The 26546-nt window shown below is 36.6% G+C and overlaps 1 protein-coding gene across 1 annotated transcript in view; it reads right to left on the bottom strand.

Moving 5' to 3' along the window:
* Positions 1-300: 300 nt before the first annotated feature.
* The window catches only part of TBL3 (transducin beta like 3), an 825158-nt gene continuing 798912 nt past the window's right edge, over positions 301-26546 (bottom strand). Inside the window, exon 23 of the mRNA XM_044089118.1 lies at positions 301-1247. Within this exon, the coding sequence (XP_043945053.1) occupies positions 851-1247 (397 nt within the window). The 3' untranslated portion in view covers positions 301-850. The remainder of the gene's footprint in view (positions 1248-26546) is intronic.

Raw genomic sequence — 26546 nt, 5'->3', positions numbered from 1 at the left:
CTGCTAACAATCAGGCTTGCATTTTACCAGTGGCCAGTTCCCTGACTCTTAAGATTGCTAGAAACAATAAACTCACTATCATTGGAAGTCTTTGCTTCTGGGCTGACTTACAAGTTTCTCAACTTGGCAGTTATAAATTACTGCACAATGGATATGCATCTGATTAAATGTTCTGGGTAGCTCCCTGTGAGTTACAGCCACACCTTTACAAAGTTAATATGTAAAACAGCACTGTATTAGCTATACAGTGAACAGTAAGTGACACCCACGCATGTGATCTTCAAATGCAACTGCAATAATGAGTTAAACGCATACTGTTTATCAGTCAAATGACAACCTGCTACATTTGTTTTATAAAGTGAACTAGAACGGTCATGTACTTACATTTAAAATGTTCATAAGCACATCCTTTCAGATGCAATTGGGTGAATACATTTTTTTTCACAGCAGTTTTCTAATAAAGCTCTATTTATTTAAAACATTTTCAATTATTTTTTATTAAAACCAGTGATGTTTTTAACATTGCCAATAAATTAATCGGAAGCAATAATATAAAATACACATGCATGTAATATGTTGTAGTACTGTATGACTTAAGAATGTCTGCATTAGATCCTGAAGGGGACAAATATGATGCCTGAGATCCTGAGATTTGAGTCTTGAACTCAACTTTGAAAGTAGTTCCACCTTGACAGAAAAGAGATACTGGCATATAAATCTAGTAAGGACATTTTTAATTAGCAAAACGAGAAGTTACTAGTTTGAGGGCAATTTTTGATATCAAAAATGTACAGAATAAATGGGGAAAAAATTAGACCACCATGTCCAGATAGTAAAATGTTTCGGACTTTTACCTCCTTTTAATTTTCCTGTGTTTTACTGCATTCTGTTTGAGATGACTTTTCTTCAGTTCAGTTGTGTTGTTTTTACTGTCCTGCTCCCCCTCACTATCTGACGAGGGCTCCACATTCTCTTTAAATTCCTCAAGCAGAGGCTGTGCTAAAACTTTATGGTGCACATGATCTGCTTTTCCCTTGTTTGTTGCACTGACATCAGAATCACTATCAGAATTTTCATCTTCGGTATCACCTTCCTCCTCCTCATCTTCGGTTTCGTTTTGCTCCTCATCATCATGTACTAAAACAGGACTCTGAGACGTTTTGCCAGGCAGAGATTTATCAACTATAAATAATGGCTCACTGAAAGCCATTTCCATATTCTCAACATCCCCATTCAACAAAGCACTCCTAGAACAAAAAAAAAAATATATAAATTTGTTCTGAACTAGCTTAATAAAATCAGAATGTTGTAGAATTCTGAAATCCATTTATATGAGTTAATGCTAATACAAATATACACAAATACTTTACTACAAATATGCTTTAAATCAGAATGTCTACATAAAATCAGTTTATTATGTTAACTCAAATTATTTTTTTAATTACATTTTTTTCCCAGACAATTATATTTTTAAACACATTTATTAAATTCACACTTATGACACAGGAAAACAATAGAAAAGAAAAAAAAAAACATATTAACATTTTATTCCAATTATATAACACTGTACATTGCTTTTCTTTCTTTGTGACTATCCTCACTCCAACATTACATAAATTGCTCAATTCCTGCCTTCCCTTAAACCTCACTCTTCCTCCTCCTGAACATTTATTATGCATGTATTGTTCCCACAGTTTCAGTTTACTTCTATGTAATTTGATCCTTCCCTTTTCTAAAGATCCCTCTTATAGTTTTTTATCTCTTTTATAATATTCAACATTTGCTATACAGTTGTAGCCCAATTTCATTTTCTAGGAATTTTTTTGGCAGCCAGCAGAATTAAATTTAATAAGGCCTTACTACATGTAGGCAATTCAGATCCAGTGTCCAAGCTCAAAAGAATCATTGCCTTAGTGACACTCATTTGATCACCCAATATTTCTGATAGTGTACTCTGTATGGGCTTTTTAAAATCTGCCAACTTATTACACTCCCAAAACATATGTTCCCATGTACTTTTCTTCCCGGTTACACCTCCAACATATGCTACCTACCTGAGGAAAAATTATTTTAAGTCTGCTTGGGATTATAAAAATACCTATGTAAACATTTCCAGCAAAGATCCCAACCTTCTGGACTTTGTTGCATACTTCAAAACCATTTGTATGTCCTCTCATTGTTCTCTTGCAAACTGCTTTACCAGTTTCTCTTCCCAATCATTTCTAATATCCCTTGACTGATTTTTATAGTTATCATACAGTACCATATATGCCCTTCTAATTATCCATTTTTAACAGCTTTTGTTCTAGATTCAGCTAGAAACTCTACCAGAGCAAGTCTTTCATTTAAGATCCCCACACCTTTCTCTTTGCCTATACTCTGATATCAATCCATGGTAGCGAAGGCAGTGTCTAGCCTGCAGTCTAAATGTCTTCTTGGCCACATCTCACTCTATTACTGCCCCTTTATTGTTTTGCCCCAATACCGTGGTTCTTTTGCCAGTTTTCGCCAGTAAATTTCAGCTCTGTCTTGCCTATTTTTTACCCCTACCTGCAGTCATCCCTACTGGCTTAGCTCCTTTCTCCATTCTTGTGTTGGCTTAGTTCTTGTAATACTTTCTGCTGCTTTATGAATATAATACTCTTCATGGCTATTATTCTCCTAAAGGAAGTGCATCCAAAATCCTACTCTCTGTATTTCTTGAACCCCCCCCTCCCCACTTCATTATCATTTGCTTCCATTTTGAATTATAATTTTTGCTTGTGTTATGTAAATGAGCCTTAACTTTGTAGCTCTAAATTATCCATTCAAGTCAGATAATCCTAAACTACCTTGTTTACTGGAAGGATCAACTTATCCCATGTAACTCTTGCCCTCTTCTCTATCCAGATACAATTTACTAATTACTGTCCACAACTTCTTTGGTTGATAAAAATATGCTTGACCCATATATAAAACTAAAGGGACTACATTTTTACTGCTTGTATCTTACTATCCATATCCATAAACAAGCGATTCCATTTTCTCAGTTTTTGTATTACCTTGTGTTTATTATCTTCCAATATATCTTCATCTGCATAACAGAAGCCTTTTTAATCCATACTCCTAAATATTTCATCTTATTATGTCACCATAAATATGAGTATCGCTGAACCAATTCACGTGTGGGTACATACTTTATGTCTATAGCCATTGTTCATTAATTTTATATCCTGAAAAGACTAGCAACTGTCTCAAAATGTTCCACAACACTGAGCTGCCCCTTTCTGGATTTATCAGGTACATTCAGCATGTACACGACCAAGGACCCCTTCGGCATGCACCTGAATAAAAACATGCAACAGCTGGAACACCCACAAAGGTTTCTTACCAGGAGAATCCAGGGTATAAACACCTTGTCCTACATGGACTGTTTTAAGGCCCTATCTCTATACCCTGTGCCCTACAGGTTACTGAGAGGCAATGTATGCCTGGCATACAAGGCATCCTCAGATGCAGCTGTGATGGACCTTTTGCACATCCACAAATCAAACAGCATCAGAACCACTACATCAAAGGTTTTAAATTTTGCTTCTGACATAAATAAGACATGTTAATGTGACAGATGTGTATCTCAGAGGATCTCCTTGCTCTGGAACAGGCTCTCCATCCATGTGAAGTAGAGTCTGTCCATAACCCTATCTAAGCATAACCCTGACCAGTGGATGGGAAATCAGAAATTCACCTGGCTCTGGCCAACAGGTCTCTGATAGACACAGGCAGATGGTAATGCCCAAACTGACACACCCCTTATTATCTCTATAAACCTCCTAACAGACCCCCTTCCTAATAAATGCCCATGATATATAGGGAGACAAATAGGTTGGATTGCACGGCTAGATTTAAAAAGGCCCTGGTGGTCAATAGCCTTGTATATACCCTATGAACATATGAACAAAATAATATCATCTGCAAATAAAGCCAACTTTTCTTGATTACCATACAAATCATATCCTTGAATTTCTGAATCCCTTATTTTCTTTGCCAGTGACTCTAAATGTAAAGAAAATAAAGGGGAAAGATGATAACCGTCTGGTTCCTCTGTTCAAATACAACTTATCGGAAAGGAGCCCTCCTACTTTTATTCTTGCCTCCGATCCTTCATATATCCTTCTGAATAGCTGTATTGTTGTATCAGAGAATGGACATATCCACTGCTCTACTCAAAATCCCAGATTACTCTACTGAATGTTTTCTGTGCATCAAGACCCACCAACAACGGTGGTATTTTCTTACATTCTGCTTCCGTCTGGATCATTGTTCTGTTAATGTTGTCAAATGTTTGCCTCCCGTCCACAACACCACAGTGATCCATATTTATCAATTTTGGCAACACTGTTGCCATTCTATTTGCTAGAATAGGCATAAACACTTTATAACCATGGTTTAAAATCAAAATGGGCCTATATGAAGCTGTCTGATGGGTTTTTACGGTCTTAAAATAATACAGCCACCACAGCTTTCTTCCAAGATGTTGATGCTTTCCCTCATTTTAAAATAGTGTTAAACAAAACCTTCCAGAACTTTATCACTTGCTTTCCTCAAAACTTCCAAACTTTGACAGGAATAGCATTGCTCCTGAAGACTGATTAGACATAACCGTTATTATCGCATCTTCTTCTGTATTAACTATCTGTTGCCGTCATCTGCCTCTAACCTTGGCATAATTAAGTCTTCCATAAATGTTTCCATGTCTGCTCTTTCTTAATTTCCAAATTTCTCTGCTTTATACAAATTTTCATGAAATTTCCAGAAGATCTCTAGTACTTCTACAGGATCTCCAGTTATTTTTGTTGTTATAGGCCAAATCTGATGACACTTTCTTTTTTCTGTTGCCTAAGTTGTTGTACAATGTTTTTGTGCTCTGGAGTTGTTATAAAAATAAAAAGTTGCTCAACAGCATTTTGTCTAATCTCATGCATATTATCCAGATACTCCCTTATTTTCTCTTTAGCACTCTTCATTTTTGCCTCTTCGTGTTCAGTCAGATTCCCCTTATTCTGCAATACTTTAACCTTTGTCAGTCCCTTTAAGTAACTTCTATTACTTATTAACCACATCTCTTTCTCTTTTATTTCTACCCTACTTTAAACTCCATTTTCATTTTATCCCAGTCACTAGCTATAACTTCTGAGAATACTCCTATCCTCCCTAATAACGCTCAAATAATTTCCATTACCAATTCCTTAAATTCCTTTTTTAACAGGTAAGTGGGAAAGTTCCAGAGTTTCATTTTTCCCTTTACTACGAGGCATTTTTAATTTGTTTTCTATCGGCGCATGATCTGAAATAGATATTACACATGCTGAAAGCTTAGCGTAATGTATGTCTTTCTGAATAAACTTTGTTTTTGGCATTATCACGTTGACTCTACATACCTTGCCTTTACTCAGCTCTATTGGCTGCTCCAGCGTGCAAATTATTTTAGTCTTCATGTGTGCAGAAGCTTTCAATCAAATGCACTTGTTGCTGTGAAATGTTACTTCTATCTAGTCTAGCCCATTTATTGTAAGTTGGGGAATAATATGTAAATTTTGTCAGAGTTCCTACTACCATATTCACATATCCTATACAAAGTATTTTCAGAAATTACTTCAGAAATCTGTCCTGTTTTATTATATTTTCCCTTCTAGATCCCCCTGACACATCACCACTACTGCCAATCAAATTCCGGTCCCCATCTATAAGTAATATTCCTTGCTGAAAACTGATTATTTCTCCCAAAATTTTCTTAAGCTTCATAATAGCAGTTTTTGGTGGAATATAATTATATGCCAGCGAAACCCTCTTCCCTTGCCAATATCCCTTACAGCCACAAATCTACTATAATTATCGTTTTTTCCTTTTCTATCACTACTGGAGCTCCTCTAGCAATTAGTATATTTATTCCCCTTTTCCTTTGTCCCCGATTTTCTGCTAAATATCCCTCTTGAAATCCTTTCTTTAATCAAATTCACATGCTCAGTTCCTTCCAAATGCATCTCCTGCAGCATTGCTATTTGAACTCTTCATTTCTCAGTTCCTTCCAAATGCATCTCCTGCAGCATTGCTATTTGAACTCTTCATTTCTTAATATAATTCAATACTCTTTTTTTTTTGTCTATAGCTGTAAGGCCATTTACATTCCAAGATATACTGACAACCTAGCCATTACGATAAAAAGCTGTTCCCACCTGTTATACATGTCAGTGTTTTTAATCTGTATTTCCAATTTTGTGTTACATGTACACACTAATGTTTACAGGCTGATACTCCATACAATTGTTCCTTCTCATCTCCTTTTGAATCTATGTAATATTTTTCAAGAGTTGTTGCTTTAATGAAAGCCCTCAAACGAAAACTAAATACATGTCCAAAAACACCCCATCTCCTTTTAACTTAGAACAAGCACAGAAATCTATGAACATCTTCTAAAAATTAAGTTTAACTATCCAGCACAATTGCCACAAATCAACAGCTGCATTCACAGACATTACCTATCCTAAAATGTAAGGTTACCCATGCTAAAGTGCATGCTTCTGTCTGTTTCCACTTACACTTGCATGCTGATTGCTATCTGTTCCCTTCTTGTCTGTAGTCCCCTCCAAGATGTGAGAAACAGACTATTTAATTTTTTATGAAATAAAATAAAAAATGTTCAGTTTAAATGAATATAAATACAATTTTAATATAAAATAAAATATTAAAATAAAATACATTGTAATATATTTTTATTTTTTAGATGACTCTCTTACAAAAATGATGGAAGAAGCAAAACCAGAAGAACTGGAGGTCATGCAGTGGAGTATGGCAATGGACAAAATATTTGGCAGTGAGGAGATGACAGAAGGATGCCATAAATGATGGTATGGTTGCAGAGGGGGGACGTTTGGCCAGTGGAGTAACTGGTTTTAAGGGCATGCTCTGTGCTGGTTTGCAGGGAGATGGAACAAAGAGCAGTAAACAGAAACAGAGTAACAGCATTGTTTCCACAATTAGAAAAAAAAAAACTTATGCAGCAGTAGCAGATGTCAGTGAACGCCTACAAAAAGTAAAGGATGTACAAGTGGAAAACAGACAAATTGGAGGTGTTGAGAGCTGGAGGAAAAGGCCTGTGGTGAGACTGAAAACAAAGCATGAATAGCAAATAAACAGGTACTGTGTTTAGACAATGTTATGCCTTTAGGATTCAATTTGTCTGATTAGAGCATTAATAATTATAAGGAAAAGAATCATTTTGTGAAATAACTTTTTTGCGACATCTGCGTTAGCAATAAAATAGTTAATGAATGTGAAAGGAAAAGTAACATATCTCCTTGAAAGGACTAGGGTTATCAAAATTTAAATGTACATTTAAAAAAACTGTTGTTATAATTTAGAACAACTGAGATAGAAGAAAATCAATTAAAATGTTTTTCTAAGCTTATGTTATGATGTACATGATATTAAAAAAGTTATGGATGGCAGAAAAATATGGACTGGGGATGGGAAGTTTATGTAACTTAAAGAAAATAAGTTACAGAATGTACTTAATGTAATAGCAATAAAAAGGGAGAAAAGGGGAGTGTTAAGTACTGGGGAAGCCAAAAGCATGCTTTTTAGGTAGGGCCGAATCGCATTTAATCCAGGATTATAAAAAGGTGTGGGTAGTCTGGGAAGTTTGGTCATTCTAGAAAAAATGTAAAGCATAGTGCAGGAAATGTAGAAGTGAGGAGAATTTTTGGTTTGATTGTCCAATAATTAATGAAGAAAGACAAAGTAAGGAAAATGAGGAGGAAGGACATGTTTTAGTCAAGCAAAGGTGGAAGAGAGGGATGAAAGGATTGGGATGGGCAAGGGATCAAAAGTTAAAAATACAGAAAAAGATGAAGTCCGCAGAATAGTAAAGAAAAAGAAACACAGTTAGAGATGGAAAACAGGTTTGCTGTATTAGAAACAGAGAAAAAGAAGACGAGAGAGATATGAGCTCTGATCAGGAAAACAGATGGAAGGTTCTTTTGGGGGAAGGGTCAAGAGGAGAAAAAGGCTGAAAAATAAATCGGGGGAAAAATGTAAAAAAATTATGTTGGAAGAATTCCGGTGTTTGAATGGTGTGAAAAATATATGCAGAAATAATTTATTTATTTGACATAAAATGTACAGATGACATGGAAAAGAAAAGTGGTGTGGACTGCAGGGACTTGCACATGTTTAAGTATTGCAATATTACTAAAAATGAAGACATTAAATATTAGATATAATGGTGACAGCAGGGAGGGTTTCTGAGTGTGATGTAAGAAAGGGGCACAAGATGTCTAGAACAGCAGTAGTGTATGCGTACGCAAATTTAACTGAAAGAAAACAGTTTGAGGAAATTGACAATTATGTGATAATAAACATGTCTATTGTGGTGGTGGGAGACTAAATTATAATTTGTGAAAGGAGAAAAGGAACTGCCATAAGATGTAAAAATGCTGAGACAGGTTATAAACAGTGTTAGGTTACAAATATGGAAAGAATATGCTTATAAAAGGGGGCTACTTAAAGCAGAAAATGATTATATTTTGTTTAAAGATGGTATGAAAGAAATAAAAGATGGAATTCAAATCGTAGGGCTGTACAGGCAAAAACAGGCGACAATGAAAATATAACAAAAGGAGGAAAGAAGTTAAAAAGACTGACAGGAAAAATTGCAGGAAGGTAATGTCTGAAAACTGAAATGGCAACTGTGGGACAATCGTATGAAAATGAAGGTGTTTTATGGCAGTATGACAAAGTGCAGGATGGTGTATAAAGAAAATTAAAAAATATATACTTAAAATTAGAGAGACAGCAATGGAAAAATGAAAGAATGATGTATAATAAGCAAAAAGAAACGTGTGAAAGAATAGTCGAAAAAGGAATAGGGGCAAGTCTTAAAGAATAAATGATATAATAAACAAAAATAGAAAGTATGACATTTGGAGAAAAGTACAACAGAAAAATTAATGTAATGAAGGATGAAAAAGGAGAGTTAAAATATAAACAAGAGGAAATTATGGATGTACTTGAAAGGTTTGTGCAGAAATGTAAGAGAAAAAGGAATTAAATGGTGTGTATGCAAGTAAAGAAGATGAAAAAGGAAGTAGTGGAAGAAAAAGAATTCAGCGACAACAGTTGGAGGATGCTATAAAGGAAGAGATCTGCAAGGGGGTTACAAATTTTATACAGAAAAAGGGGAAGGTATTTAAAAAACAGAGACCAATTACACTGGGAAATACTGATTATTCCACATTTCAGAAAAGAATGGTGAATGTAATGAAAGAACATCTGGATAAAGAGCAGCATGGGGTTAACGGGAAAAGTGGAAATGAAACGCTCATGATCGTTAAAAGAAGTGGTTGTGTGTGTAGAGATAAGGAAGGAGGAGAAGAAAAACGTAACACTGTGACATGGTTACGGCATTTCATATTACTGATCATGTTAAACAACTTAAGTATGTCATGTGGCTATGGCATTTCATATTACTGATCATGTTTAACAATTTAAGTATGTGACGTGGCTACGGCGTTTCACATTACTGATCATGTTAAACAATTTAAGTATGTGACGTGGCTACGGCATTTCATATTACTGATCATGTTAAACAATTTAAGTATGTGACGTGGCTATGGCATTTCATATTACTGATCATGTTAAACAATTTAAGTATGTCATGTGGCTACGGCATTTCATATTATTGATCATGTTAAACAATTTAAGTATGTGACGTGGCTACGGCGTTTCACATTACTGATCATGTTAAACAATTTAAGTATGTGACGTGGCTATGGCATTTCATATTACTGATCATGTTAAACAATTTAAGTATGTGACGTGGCTACGGCATTTCATATTATTGATCATGTTAAACAATTTAAGTATGTGATGTGGCTACAGCATTTCATATTATTGATCATGTTAAATACGGCATTTCATATTATTGATCATGTTAAACAATTTAAGTATGTGATGTGGCTACGGCATTTCACATTACTGATCATGTTAAACAATCTAAGTACGTGACGAGGCTACGGCATTTCATATTATTGATCATGTTAAACAATTTAAGTATGTGACGTGGCTACGGCATTTCATATTACTGATCATGTTAAACAATTTAAGTATGTGATGTGGCTACGGCATTTTATATTATTGATCATGTTAAACAATTTAAGTATGTGACGTGGCTACGGCATTTCATATTATTGATCATGTTAAACAATTTAAGTATGTGACGTGGCTACGGCATTTCATATTATTGATCATGTTAAACAATTTAAGTATGTGACGTGGCTACGGCATTTCATATTATTGATCATGTTAAACAATTTAAGTATGTCATGTGGCTACGGCATTTCATATTATTGATCATGTTAAACAATTTAAGTATGTGACGTGGCTATGGCATTTCATATTATTGATCATGTTAAACAATTTAAGTATGTGACGTGGCTACGGCATTTCATATTACTGATCATGTTAAACAATTTAAGTATGTGACGTGGCTACGGCATTTCATATTACTGATCATGTTAAACAATTTAAGTATGTGATGTGGCTACGGCATTTCATATTATTGATCATGTTAAACAATTTAAGTATGTCATGTGGCTACGGCATTTCATATTACTGATCATGTTAAACAATTTAAGTATGTGATGTGGCTACGACATTTCATATTATTGATCATGTTAAACAATTTAAGTATGTGACGTGGCTATGGCATTTCATATTATTGATCATGTTAAAAAATTTAAGTATGTGACGTGGCTATGACATTTCATATTATTGATCATGTTAAATACGGCATTTCATATTATTGATCATGTTAAACAATTTAAGAGACTACAAGGTAGGAGACAAATAAGGAGAACTGGGAGAACAATTTATGAAAATGTTTGTGTTTCTGTGATAGTGACTGAACAAATTGAAAAAAAGATGAGACAGCGAAGAGGGTAAAGCAGGGTTATCCACTGAGTATGTGGCTGCTTGTGGTGGTGATGAATGCAGTTATACAAACATATAGAACAAGGTTAGAGGGTGGTAGATGGGAAAGTTAAGGAAGAGTTAAAGTTTCTATTAATGTTAACTTATGCAGGTGATTTAGTCTTAGTAGCCAAGAACAAACAAACAGATAATTTACAGAATATTTTACATTTTAGGTAAAGTAGGATTACAGTTAAATAAGTCAACAAGTAAAGGGTTTGTAGTTACATACATACATACAAATATTTCAAGCAAGGGCATTAAAAGCCCTTCTAGCTTGCCAATATACCAAAACATTTGTTCTCATAAGTGTCCAGGCTGTTCTTAAAAAATATCTAAACTAGTACTTGCTTTAATGGAATTTGGTAGTCTGTTCCATGCATCAGCTATTCTGTCAGAGAACCTATTATTATATAGAATCTCTTTTTTGATTTCTCCAAGTCTTTTGGGAATACCATGACGGGAATGGACCCCATTCCTAAAATAGAGTATTAAAGTTCATGAAATTAGTATTATTTCACTCTTTGATGTTAGCCAAAAGTGCTCTTCGCAGTACCCGCAATGTGCCCAGCAATGACTACTTCTGCAATTCATACGGTATTACATGAATTGGTAACATATCTAAATATGACTGTAAATTCTTTTTTATAAGACCAGTTGCTCCGACTACTATTGGAACTGTCTGGGTATCTTTCTTCCACATGGCTCTCGTTTCTGCCTGCAGATCAAGATACTTTATGACTTTGTGTCTCTCTGTACACAAGACACTATAGTCACTAGGTGTGGCAATTTCAATGATCAATGCCACTTTTGTCTTCTTTTCTTGGATCACTGTGTCCAGTTTTCTAGCATCTACCTTTTTGACTGTTGGTATTGGATGATCCCATGTGATGTAAACTTCATCATTTTCTATGATTCTCTGTGGCTCATGTTTCCAATGTTTTTCAGCCACTTCAATACCATAATGTTTGCACAATCTCCAGTGTAACAATCTCACCACATTATTATGCCTTTCAGTATACAGTCCCTCTGCCATTAGAGCATCGCAACCAGCAATAAGGTGTGTAACTGCTTCCAACTCGGTTCCACAAAACCTACATATGTGTTTCTCCCACATGTTCAATGGACTTCGTAAACCAGCGTGTATGCAGCCCACTATCTTGGGCTGCCAATATTAACCTTTCATTTCTTGATGTAAATTCACCTCTCCTTAACCATTCCTGCGTTCGTTCTTGATTAACATGAGGCTCTTCCAGAAGCTTTTTATACTCGCAACTATATTTATGTTTTTTTCCACATTTCTTGCCTTCTCATCTGGTCCTTCACCTTATATTCTTTCTTTTCTTTTTTAGCACATTCAGTTGCTGCCTGGTTTTTATTCACTGCTGGTTTGATTTCCATTCCTGCTTGACGTCGATATGCTTCTGCTAAATTAAGCAGAGAAGTCATCTTATATTTATTCTCCTCATGTTTCAAAATTTTCACTACATTTGGATCTTGTGAGGTCAGTAGATATGTGTGGAGTCCTAGGATTTGCAGGTCTGTACATGTAATCAATTTCAAGGAGGCCCATCCCTCCTTCAGAATGGGGGATATATACTCTTGGTATATACTGATTTTTATAAATCATTTGGTGAGCACGAAGCATACTTCTTGTTTTGATATCCAATCTATCCAACACTTTTTGGGGCCAGTCAATCACTCCAAAATTATAAGTTAGGACAGGAAGTGCAAATTGATGTATGGCTTGGATCTTGTTCCTAGATGTAAATGCTGTTTTCAGGATTAATTTAAGTCTTCTAAAGTACTCCTTACTAAGCCTTAGTCGCATTTGTTCATGTTTTATTGCTGATCCTTCATCAATTCCCAAGTATTTATACACCCCCTCTTACTCAAGTTATTTTATATCACATTCTTGTCCCAAACTGTTTTCCTGGTGCTGCAATTTTCCTTTTTTAAAGGTTGCTTTTGCACATTTATCAAGACCAAATGACATTCCAATATCATCTGAAAAGGTTGACAACCTGCATCTGTGCTTTCAATTCCTCATCTGATGAGCTATACAATTTTAAATCGTCAACAAAGAGAAGCTGAGAAGTCATTAGACTGTTTTCTAGAAGCCAAATTGTAGCCATGGCCTAGACTGTTAAGTAAGCAGCTTAATGGGTTTATGGCAAGGCAGAATAACAAGGGTGACAGAGAGTTAACCCTGGAATATCCCCCTTTAAATTTTAATCCCTGGGATAATAATCTGTCCTTTATCATGGCTTAATTGCAAAGTGGTCTGCCACTGTTTCATGGTTACTGTAATGTAATCATCAGTGTAGGGTGCATCCTATACATTTTTAAGCAATCTTTTATCCATGAATGTGGGATACTATGAAATGCTTTTTTGTAGTCATTCTATGCCATACTTAGGTTAGGAACGAAATTAACATTGCTTATTCCAAAATAGATCTAGCCCTGAATGAACTTATGAGGGATGGGCTAATTAACAAACATGTGTTTGAATATCTATTTGTGGAGAAACCATTAATACCAGTTATTTTTGGTACTATGAAAGTACACAAAGATGTAAATAACCCACCCATTAGGCCTATAGTTTCAGCTAGTGGATCTAAAACATATCCACTAGCTAAATTTGTAGATGAGAAAATTAAGGATGTAGGGATGGACAAAGAAGGATATCTTAAAGATTCATAGGATTTATTAAAAAGTGTAAATAATCAATTATATAATAATGATATTATTTTTCTTACACTGGATATAATATATTTATTCTCTGTTATCCCACATAAAATAGGAATGGAGTGGTTCCTAGAAGCTCTGTTAGATACTAATAAATTTAACTGGAAGGAACTAAGAGCAATCATGGAAATTTTGGAATTGGTATTGCTATATAATTTTGTAGTATTTGAAGGAGAATTCTTCAGACATATTAAAGGAGTTGCTATTGGGGCCTGTTGTGCCCCCAGATTCACAAATATAGTATTAAATATATGGGAAAAGAAATATCTGGTAGGATCACCATATATCACATATTATAATTTTATAAACGGTACCTAGATGATCTGTGTTTTTTCTGGCTTGAATCAGATGAAAAAATAGAAGAATTTATGAAATATATTAATAACACAACAGATTTTCTAAAATTTACCTATAAAACTAATAAAGATAAGTTAGATTATTTAGATATAACAATATATAAAAATCAGCAAGAAAATTATTTTGAGTCTAAAATTTTTAGAAATGAGACATTTTCTAATTCTTATCTATATTATACTAGTTCCCATCCATATAAGCAAAAAAGGAACATTGTTAAGGGACAATTTATTAGAGTATCAAGAATGACTACTATCCAAAAAGAGTTTGAGGACAAATGTAATAAATTAAAAGGAATGTTCCTAGAGACAAAGTATCCTATTAAATTAATAAATGAAGTTATGGACGAGGTAAAAATAAGAAGGGAAAGCGATTTTAGTCTTCTGTTAGGAAAGGGATTTCAAATCAACATGAATAATATGGAAGAAAATGTTAAAATAGAAAACAAAGGGAAATATAATGGGGCCTATATTATGAATTATAACTATGAATCAGACCTTATCAAACATATAGTGAATAAAAATGGGAAAATGTTTTCAGAATTTTCAGACCTGACCACAATATTTAAACAACCTATCACCTTTAGTTATAGGAGAGATAGGAATATTAAAAATTTGTTAGAAAATAGGTCTAGAGACAAGGAAATAAATCAAAGGAAAAAAGGCACCTTTAAATGTGGTAGGTGCAAACAATGCAAATATATATTAAATAAAGATAATTATTATCTTAAAGCTAGAATGAGATTATTTAGTAGCAAGTCCTACTCTAATTGTGATACTAAAGGGATAGTTTATCTAGCAGAATGTCAAATATGTAACTCTTTCTATGTGGGTAAAACTGAAAGGGCATTTAAAAGACAAATATATGAGCATACATATGATATAAGTAAAAATGATGTTAATAATGCCCTCCATAAACATACCACAGACTGTAATCAAGCTATGTTTTTGTTTTTTGTACTAGAAGTTATCCCACTAGATATTAGAGGAGGTGATTGGGAAAATAGAAGTAAGAGAATTGTACTGGCAGCTAGTATTAGAAGCTAATAAAAAGCCAGGATTAAACAAACATGTTTCTATGGTTCCTATATTAAAATTAAGAGCAGCTAGATTATAAATTGGATTATTTATTAATAATATATATATATCAATATGTTTTTATGTTATTCTTATAACCATATAATAAATTCTAAAAATGAAATAAATGATTTTAGAGATAGTATATTATTGGAGATTTATTGATAGTATGAAGAAGTTCCTATACTAGTATAGATATGAGGTCTTATTAACTACAAAAATTGCATATTTATTGCATAAACATCATTTGATGGCACTACCTAGACATATTCATTTTATTGCTTTTTGTATTTGTATTTCGATCAATAAAAACATTTTTTATGAAAGTTTTTTGGAATTAGTAAATAATATATTAATTTTAATAATTATACTTGGGTTAAATATTTCCTTCTCTGTATTGTTCTTAGCACTGATTTTATAGTTCCTAATGTAACGTAGAATAGTAAGATAATGACCTGATGTTTTATTATTATATTAAAATTTTTATAGTTTTTCAAAGTTTTTTTTAATATATTTATGGAATTTAATAATAGGTACTAGAATATAAAACGCTTTTAAAGAGAGTATAGTGAGTAATAGTATGATGAATTTTTTTATATTTGTAAAGATAGGCAATTGTTTATGAAATGCATGTATTTTGTATATAACGCCACTAGATGGTGGTATTGAGCTAAATTCATTTCATCGTGTCCCTGGTATTTGGACCCAAATATATATAGGTTCATAGGTTTATACTAGGCTATCTGCCCTAAGGCATTTATAAGCCTAGCCCAAAGTTTTGTGGCTTACGCCACCCCTTATGTTAAAAAATACTGTGCCCATTAGTTTGTTGTGCCTCTGTCCAGCAGTGACACAGAGATGATTCCCGGGGTAAACCTATGATCTCCCATCCACCGGTCAAGATTTCTCTTGAACAGAGCCAGCGAGGTGCTCTGCCTCACGTGGACTGGGATTTTATTCCACAGCATGATTCCCGGGGTAAACCTATGATCTCCCATCCACCGGTCAAGATTTCTCTTGAACAGAGCCAGCGAGGTGCTCTGCCTCACGTGGACTGGGATTTTATTCCACAGCATAGGGAGTCTCTGGGTGACAAATCTATCCCTCCAGCATGTCCTATTTATATCCGTGCTAAGGTTTAAGTCGCTTGCTCTAGTGGATCTGGTAGATTTGGATTTTTTGAGGTGGAGCATGTCCATTAATTCCGGGCTGGACATGGCCTTGTATGTCAGGCACAGGTCACCACTGAGCAGGCGGTATGCGACTGAATAGAGCTGGAGTTTCTTCAGTCTGGCAGCATATGACAGATTTTGGAGTCCCTTTATCCTTTTGGTGAGGAACTTTTGGGGTCTCTCCAATTGCTGCAGGTGGGTGAGATACATCCCGAATGGGTCATTGTACTCGATCATTGGTCTGTTAAGTGAAGAGTACAGTGGAACAATGACCTCACTTGATCTGGATGTGAATCTCTTCATGATCAGGTGGTCAATGTAGAAGGTCTTTCTAACCACTTTAGCAATGTGTGTGTCAAAAGAAAGGCCACTGTCAACCTGGGTCCCCAGGTCCCTGATAACCTCTTCTGTGCTTAATGGATTGCCACCTATATGGTAGCTTGGGGTTACCTTGTTTTTCCCGAAGGGTATGACTATACATTTTTTGGCATTTAACTTTAGGCCATGGCTCTGGCACCAGTTATCAGTTTCCGTGAGACCCCTCTGAAGGATATCTGTGTCCGATGTACTTTCCACTATGGCACCCAGTTTGCAGTCATCTGCAAACTTTGTCAGCCATAGTCCTCCTATGTTTGCCTGTACTTCTGAGAAGTAGATGCCGAACAACAGGGGGCCAAGGACTGAGCCCTGTGGGACCCCACTTGTGACCGGCTTGGAGTCTGACATGGCGCCAGCAACTCTAACCCTGTGGGTTCTGTCCTTTAGCCAGTTTGCAACCCATCTTGTGACATATGGGTTTACATTTAAGCTGGTAAGTTTCTCTATAATACCAGAGTGGGGTATTGTGTCAAAAGCTTTTGCAAGGTCAAGGTAGGCTGTATGGACTGCCTTTCCCTCATCAATGGCCTTGGTGACTGTTTCGAAGAAGTCGACCAAGTTCAAAAGGCATGATCTGCCCTTGACAAAGCCAAACTGGGTCGGGTCCAATGTCTGCAAGTCCCCTATGTCTTTGTTTATGAGTTCCATTATGATCCTCTCCATAGCTTTGCAGACCAGGCTTGTTAAGCTTATGGGGAGGTAATTTCCAGGGTCCGTAGAGGTACCGCCTTTGTGGAGTGGGACCACAGTTGCCGTACGCCACTCCTTGGGCACATATCCTGTGGTAAGGCTAAGATTAAACAGCTGCCTTATATGCGGGTTTAGTTCCTCGTTGAGTTCGTGTAGCACACAGCCGGGGACACCATCCAGTCCCATTGATGCTGTGTTTTTAGCTTTAAAGAGAGCAGCTTTCACCTGCGCATTAGAGATGTCTGGGAGGCTACACTCCGCTGGGATAGTTATCTCTCCTTTTGGGGGGGAAGAGGGGGGTGAAGTTTGTACTGAACCTGTCTGCCAGTATGTTGGCAATGTCTGTGGGTTCAGTGATTTTTGTATAATTTTGGACTAATTCTGCGCATATCTGGGAGTTTCCATCCAGGTTTCTAACACAGCTGAAGAAGGCCTTATGATTGTCTTTTGAATCTATTGCAATTTTTCTCTCAAATTTGGCCTTGGATGATTTTATGAGTGCTCGTATTTTTTTACTAATAATGATCAAGGGTGCCTTCTCTTTTATGGATTTTGCTCTATCATGTAACAGCTTTCTCCTCTTATTGTAAAGTTTGTTTATGGCTGGGGTCCACCAGACTGGACGTTTGCCCTTGGTGGAAAGAGTCTTGGTTTTATTAGGGATTGCCTGATCCATGCAGTCCTGGAGGTGTTCGTAGAAGGCATTTGTAAGGGCTTCCGCAGCTTGGGTTGTGGTTTCCACTGGCTCGGGGGCCTTCACACCAGTCTTGAGTAGTGTGAAGTTTGCTTTAGAGAAGTTCTTCACTGTGGTCTTTTTTGTTTGGGGTGGGGGGGGCGGGATGTGGATTTACAGTGAGATAAGTTTGTGATCTGATCTCACCAATGAGGGATATACTTCCGGTGTGGAGCATTTTGTCCCCATGTTTGTGATGATGAGATCTAGTATATTTTCTCCTCTTGTGGGAACGGTGACTAGTTGTTCCATGGCATTTGAATTTATGAACTCCAGGAACCTTTGGGCTAGAAAGTTGGGGCTTGAGTAATGTTCCCAGTCTATATTCGGTAGTTGAAGTCACCCAATATAATGGTGTTTGGAGATACATTTATACCCTCCAGTGTCTTCAGGAAGGCTGTGTGGGGTTCCTGAGTTTGAGAGGGTGGCCTGTAGCATGCTACAAATTGTAGAGCAGTTTTGCCTATGGTTAATTGCACCTGGATGGTTTCCGATGCTTCGTGCGTTGCCACCAACCTGGAGGTGTGGGTATCCTTGATGAATATGGATACACCCCCTCCTTTTGTGGTGTGGTCCGGGTTTTGGGGCCGGAACGCATGATATGAGGTAAAACCTGATAGTGCCGCGGTGCTCTCAGGAGCCTTGAACCAGGTTTCAGTCACAGCACAGACATCGATGTTCTCCATACTGAGAAGGGCCTCGAGAGCGTGCATTTTGAGATTTAGACTTCTGGCATTGAGCAGCAAGTTGTAGGGAAACTTCCTTTAATAAGTTAATCATTTGATGCTTATAATATATATATATATATATATAAAAATGGTGGTTAAACATTTCCTTTACTGCATTGTTTTCAAAGCATGGATTCAAATAAGATGCTTTAGTTAAAATGATCCATTAATCTAACTGCAATTCTTGCTTAATTTGAAGATGTACAAAGCGTTGTATAAATGCATATATTCATTTGAATTAATTTCAAATTATTTCAGTTAATTAAATGCATGCATTGGTTGGTCAATCAATGTCACAAGACTATTGAAAACAAGATTTTGAATATTTTTAGTGTGCTGATGAAGTTACATTGCTAACGAAAAAGCGTAGTAGTTCAGCATTTCTTGGTGGATTTTTGTGCTATTGGATTAAATAAAGTTTGTTCCTGTGACCCGTGGGTCCAAGTGCTTCTGTTTTTCTACTATAGTTAGTTTCTTCCCCTTCTTACAATTCTCCACTATAACTTTAACAACAAATGGTCCTTTGTTCCATATGACTTTCTTTTATTGCCCTTTTGTTCTACTGCCATAATTGAGTTTTGTAAATGACTATAAACTCTGTCTGCGTCAATTCCCGTGTATAGTTTGTATGCTGTCGGAAGACAAGTTATTGGTCTATAATTTTTAGGGTACCTTGCAGGTTCACTCTTAAGTAAGAGCATTGTTTTTCCTGTTGTTAACCAGTGCGGTATGTGTTCGGGGTGCATATATAAATAAGTCTTACTCGTGGCTAAATCATCGTGCAAAGAAGTTAACACTTTAAACCAAAATTTAGGTACTGCATCTGGGCCTGGGGTTTTCCAGTTAGAGGATTTCTCAACTTTATTTCAATCTCTCTTGTCAGAGAACCTATTATTACACGTCACATTCCTATAGAACCTTCTACATAGGTTGTCTGATGATTCTCTAGTACTTTAATGTAATTTGGTGTCTGTTCCATGCATCAGTTACTCTATCAGAGAACCAGTTAGTGCACTTCTCATTCCTACAGAACCTTCTACACAGGTTATCTGATGATTCTCTAGTACTTTAATGTAATTTGGTGTCTGTTCCATGCATCAGTTACTCTGTCAGAGAACCAGTTAGTGCACTTCTCATTCCTATAGAACCTTCTACATAGGTTATCTGATGATTCTCTAGTACTTTAATGTAATTTGGTGTCTGTTCCATGCATCAGTTACTCTATCAGAGAACCAGTTAGTGCACTTCTCATTCCTACAGAACCTTCTACATAGGTTGCCTGATGATTCTCTAGTACTTTAATGTAATTTGGTAGTCTGTTCCATGCATCAGTTACTCTGTTACAGAACCAGTCAGTGCACTTCTCATTCCTATAGAACCTTCTACAGAGGTTGTCTGATGATTCTCTAGTACTTTAATGTAATTTGGTGTCTGTTCCATGCATCAGTTACTCTGTCAGAGAACCAGTTAGTGCACTTCTCATTCCTATAGAACCTTCTACATAGGTTATCTGATGATTCTCTAGTACTTTAATGTAATTTGGTAGTCTGTTCCATGCATCAGTTACTCTGTCATAGAACCAGTTAGTGCACTTCTCATTCCTATAGAACCTTCTACATAGGTTGTCTGATGATTCTCTAGTACTTTAATGTAGTTTGGTGTCTGTTCCATGCATCAGTTACTCTGTCATAGAACCAGTTAGTGCACTTCTCATTCCTATAGAACCTTCTACATAGGTTGTCTGATGATTCTCTAGTACTTTAATGTAATTTGGTGTCTGTTCCATGCATCAGTTACTCTGTCAGAGAACCAGTTAGTGCACTTCTCATTCCTATAGAACCTTCTACATAGTTTGTCTGATGATTCTCTAGTACTTTAATGTAATTTGGTGTCTGTTCCATGCATCAGTTACTCTGTCAGAGAACCAGTTAGTGCACTTCTCATTCCTATAGAACCTTCTACATAGGTTATCTGATGATTCTCTAGTACTTTAATGTAATTTGGTAGTCTGTTCCATGCACCAGTTACTCTATCAGAGAACCAGTTAGTGCACTTCTCATTCCTATAGAACCTTCTACATAGGTTGTCTGATGATTCTCTTCTCTAGTACTTTAATGTAATTTGGTGTCTGTTCCATGCATCAGTTACTCTGTCAGAGAACCAGTTAGTACACTTCTCATTCCTATAGAACCTTCTACATAGGTTATCTGATGATTCTCTAGTACTTTAATGTAATTTGGTAGTCTGTTCCATGCATCAGTTACTCTGTCAGAGAACCAGTTAGTGCACTTCTCATTCCTACAGAACCTTCTACACAGGTTATCTGATGATTCTCTAGTACTTTTTGTTAACCCCAAACATTCACAGAGGTAGTTGTCTCTAAATGCCCTATATACCTGAATAAGATCTCCTCTTAAATATCTGTAAGAGACACTGTGTAAGTTCAGATATTTTAGTCTTTTATAAGAACTTAAATTTTCACATCCATGAATGCCCTTGGTATATTTCCTCTGTACTCCTTCCAGTTTACTCATGCTTGTTTTCCTATAGGGTTTCCATATGGTTATTCCATACTCAAGTTTGGGTTAAATGTAACCAACAAACAATGACTTCATTTTTGATTTCCTAGACTTTATAAATGTTTTATACAACCAATAGTTTTATAACTATCATTAACCAATCGGCTGATATGATTAGAAAACTCATAGCTGAATATAGCCATAAACGAGTCTACAGTTTCACCTTAAACGAGTCTACAGTTTCAATCACTGTGTGCTGTATTAAATATTCACCTTTCAGTTTATGCCTACCATATGTCATATGCTTAGTTTTTGATGCATTTATCAGCATAATATTCTCCTGTGCCCAAATGGTCAATTTAGTAAAGTTATTTTGCAGACATGCTTTATCTGTAACACATGTAATCAGTTTACCTAATTTCAGGTCATCTGCATATCGACAGTAGAACTCCCAAGATGAAAACGTTAGGTCTGAAAGATACAATCTAAACAAGTAAGGGCCTAGGACATAGCCCTGTGGGACACCCTAACTGTAACCAAGGATTTCACCTGTCCAGTTATTGTAAGATACGTGCCATGTCCTATTTGTAAGCCATGCAGCTATCTATCTTATCAAGAGTACAGCTATGACCCTGTCAAATGCTGAAGTTAAATCTATATAAATTACATCACAGCACAATTTTTCATTCATAGCTGTTATTATATTGTTATAGAACATCATGTTACAGGTGGTAATAGATCTGTTTTCAACATAAGCATGCTGATGTATGGTTTCAAGTCCCACCCTCTCCAGTTCTGACAATATTACCTACTCCATCATTTTTCCACAACATGAAAGTAGACTTAAGGGTCTATATGACTCTAGGTTTCTCCTATTCCCCTTTCTCTTGAAGACAGGTTTAATAAGCGCAGGTCTCCAATCTTGAGGAAATCTCCCTATATTTATATGACCTAGTGAATAACAGATATAATGGTACCGTAAGTTCTTGCTGAAGTGATCTCATGTCATTGTTACCAATTCCGTCTCCTCCCTGTGCTTTGTTTGGATCCAGTTTTCGCAGTTCTTTTTCAATATAATCTAATTTGATTCCAGTATCTGGGGTTAGCTGGCTGTCACTAGGACAACTTATTCCCCCTTTTATGGAGCCAAACTGTTTTGCTTAAGATTTTGTAAATATATCTATAATCTGTTGTATGAGAGAATACATTTTTGAATCTGCACACAGTTTATTAATTTGTGTGTCTTTACGCCTTCCACATCTTGTGTATCTATAAAAAGGTTTCCTATTATGCTCAATATCTTTATATAAATTTTCTTCAATTTTTTCTTGATCTTGTCTAACACTATGCTTAATCTGTTTGTCCAGCTCATTTATTTCAGTTTTCAAAGTTGTAGTTAGACCTCTCTTCCATTTCTTATATTTTTTGTCTCTCACCTTAATCAGATATATAGTTCTTATGGAGTTGTAGTAAGAATAGTCGGGCTTTATTTTATCAGAAGTGAAACATGTTCTAGGGGTTAAATTTGGAAGGGAACAAGTAATAATAGGACAGAAAGACTTTTTTTTTTTGCAAATATGTAATTTGATAGATTGGTGGAGAGTATTTTAGTTGTCCCCAAGAAAAAGAGTATATATGTTAAACACAGACATTTTAGGAAAGTCAGCATATTTAGGTGGTGTGTACAGGTTTCCTGACTTGTTGGATATCTTTCTTGATTTTCTGAGAGGAACAAGGAAGAATCCAATGACAAGAGGGATAGTTTATAATGAATTTAATAAATTATGTTGTTTTCTTATCATAAGTAAATTTGTTTTGGATGTTAAAAGTGTGTCTGAAAAAGACAACACTAAGATTTTTTTTTCACTTGAAAAAAATAAAGATACGTGGATGGGTGGGGTAAGTAAAGGAAGAGATGGAAATGAAAGAATGGTATAAAAATAAAAGAAAGCAAACTACTACATTGATCCTTGGGAGAATGGGGGGTCAAGAGAACAATAAGGAAAAGGCAGGAAAGATTTGAATCTTTTTTGACGTCAGTGAATTTCTTTGGCATTTATTATAGAATGATAGCACAAACAATCTGTAACAGCCGTGATACTCAACAGACATTTCAACAATGTGTTTTGGACTGTAAGTAAAATTAAGGTCTTTGAGCATTATTCTAAGATGTTTATGACTGGAAAGTATTTAAAAACATTGATAAGTATGTAGTGCGGCATGGAAAACATAAGGCCAAAAGTGAAAAAGAGAATGAAAAATGGGATAACGTTTTATTCACCGCTATTCAGTGTTTATGGCAAAGATGATGTGAAAAACTGCCATATAACAAAATAAAAGATGATGAAAAAGTTAAATGCGATATAAAGAAATGGGATACTATGTTAAATGGAATCTGTAAAACCGTCCAACTGTTGATCTTGTAGAGTTTGTCAAATGTCCTAAATGGCGGCTCTGCACAATATCAGAAAAAAACATTGAGAGCCTGGAAAGACTTGGACGAGGATAGGAGACTACATTAAAAAATATCAATAAATAAAAATAAAGGTTATCAGCAAAATCTCAGGCAGAAAACCTCATACCCATGTAGTAAAGCACATGCTCCCGTAGCAAAATACCACAGTACAAAGTGGCTGAACTGAGACAAAGTCTCAGTTTGCTGACACTTGGTGTCAGTTAAATAAATAATTAAAGGTTGATCATGATATCAAATGGTACTTTGGGGGCAACATAATACTAAAAACATTTTATCATCCACAGCAAAGCTTGAACTGGTGACGTCACACTCTACAGGTAACGTAGAACAATACTATGCTAGTGAGCAGCTGCTGAGCCAGTACCAAAGTTACGTATTTCAGCTTTTTTACTGCTCACGTAGTAGAGTGCAGTCTAACTTACTGCAATTTATTTCCCAATTTTTTCCCAATATAGTACAGAATTGCCAGTTAGACTTTCAACAAACTCTGCATGGTCAACAGCCGGACAATTTTACAGGCTTTGACTGTAATGTAGGAAGCCAGAGAAATGTTTACGGTGCAAAGGGTGGGGGGATGAAATGACTTTGACATGTACTTAAGAAAAAGAGCACGTTAAGTATTTTATTAAGACGTATAAAGTGTGACATAAAGTGTAAATAATTAAAGATAAAAACGTGTTAATATAATAAAGCAACTCCTAATCTTTTCAATAAGTGCCATAAGGTCTTACTGAAGAATAAAAAACTAGCAGCTCTGCAGACAGTCTATTAAAGAGAAACTGAAGGGGGACTTTCATGGGAGAACAGTCCCACTTTGGGACTGAAGCAGAAGACAAAGACTGATAATCGGGCCCGTGACCTTAGTTTCATAGGACAATACTAGGCTACTGGCCCAGAGGCCCTTATAAGCCTAGCTATGAATTTCGCCCATGTTCCCACAAAGTCAGCACTTGTTTCCCCTGCCCACCAGGGTCACAGGTAAAATCCCAGGGGGTTATTTTCTCTTACCCATCCAGTTGTCCCGGTTCCTCTTAAAGAGGGCTAGAGAGGTACTCTGCTTGACATGGAGAGTGAGTCTATTCACAGATGGGGGAGCTTTGGGACACAACTCTACCCCACCAATAAGTTCTATTAATGTCACAGACCAGGCTGAGGCCTTGTGTGCGGGTTGCACAAGTGGAATTTGACTTGCATACATGCAGCAACTCCATCAAGGCTGGGTGTGAGATGGCCTTGTACACCAGACACAGGTCACCTTGGAACAGTCTGTATGAGACTGAGTAGAGGGACAGGGCTTTAGGCCTATCTGTATAGAATAGGTGTTTGAGACCCTGGATTTTTCTGGTCAGAAACCTCTGTGGTCTTTCTATCTACTGCATGTGCTTGGCAAGGTACATGCCAAAGGGGGCACTATACTCCATAATGGGTCTGATAATGGAGGAGTACAGGGATGTTATAAACTCCTTGTTCCTGGATGAAATACTCTTACTTATGAGGTGGGCCATGTAGAAAGCCTTCCGTACAATGGAGGTAAAGTGGTGGTCAAAAGTCAGGTTGCTATCATCTTGGGTGCCCAAGTCCCTCACAACTGATTGCGCGCTTAGTACATTATCAATGTGATAATGAGCGGGGATGCCATTTTCCCCAAAGATTCATTTCAAGGCATTCAGTTTGAGGCCATGCTTCTAGCACCAGTCATTAGCTTGGGTAAGGCCCTCTTTGAAGATGTTCACATCACTAGGGGAATTTAAGACAGCGTCCAGCTTACAGTCATCTGCCATCTTGGTCAGCCACAGACCACTGGTTTTGGCTTGCACCTCAGAAAAGTATATCTCAAACAGTAGAGGCCCCAAGACCGATCCTTGGAATACACCGCTCATTACGGGTCTACTACTAGAGGTGGCTTCCCCTATTTTAACTGAGAGGGTTCTATCAGTGAGCCAGTTAGCTACCCATCTGGTAACATACAGGCTGATGCCTAGCTGGGAGAGTTTATCTATTTTGCCCGAGTGCAGAATAGTGTCTTCCTCTCATCCATGGCACTGGTGACCGTTTCGAAGAAGTCTACCAAGTTTAACAGGCATGCTCTCCCTTTGAGAAAACCACACTTCGTGGGGTCAAGTGTTTCAAGGTTGCCAATGTCCTTGTTTAGAAGGTCCATGATAACGCATTCCATGGCCTTGCAGATCAGGCTAGTTATGTTGATAGGCCTATAACTGCCTGGGTCAGTGGATGCTCCACCTTTGTGTAGAGGGATGACAGTGGCTGTCCTCCATTAGGCTGGGATGAAGCTGGTGTTCAGGCTTTGGTTTAACAGGGTGCATAATGCAGCTGAGAGCTTATGCCTGAGTTCATGTAGGTTACAGCCAGGGATGTTGTCGGGTCCCACGGAGACTATTTTTTGCTTTGAGAGAGCATTAAAGACCTGCTCCCTAATGATGAGGGGAGGGAGGCAGGTGCTGGGGATGTCTTGGTTTACTGATGGGGGGAGGGCAGGGGGGATGAAGGTTTCACTGAACCTGTCTACCAGCAGGTTGGCTACATCTATGACTTTTGTGTATGTGGTGTAATGGATCACCAGTTCAGAGCAGATTTGGGTGTTACCTTTGAGATTGCAGACGTATGTGAAGAAGGCCTTGTGATTGCCCTTAGTGGATGTAGCCAATTT

Source organism: Protopterus annectens, chromosome 12.part0, assembly GCF_019279795.1.
Source record: "Protopterus annectens isolate FY-2018-M chromosome 12.part0, PAN1.0, whole genome shotgun sequence".
NCBI classification, from domain to species: domain Eukaryota; kingdom Metazoa; phylum Chordata; order Ceratodontiformes; family Protopteridae; genus Protopterus; species Protopterus annectens.
The sequence above is the reverse complement of the archived record's forward strand: the minus strand, read 5'-3'. Positions and strand labels throughout refer to the sequence as shown.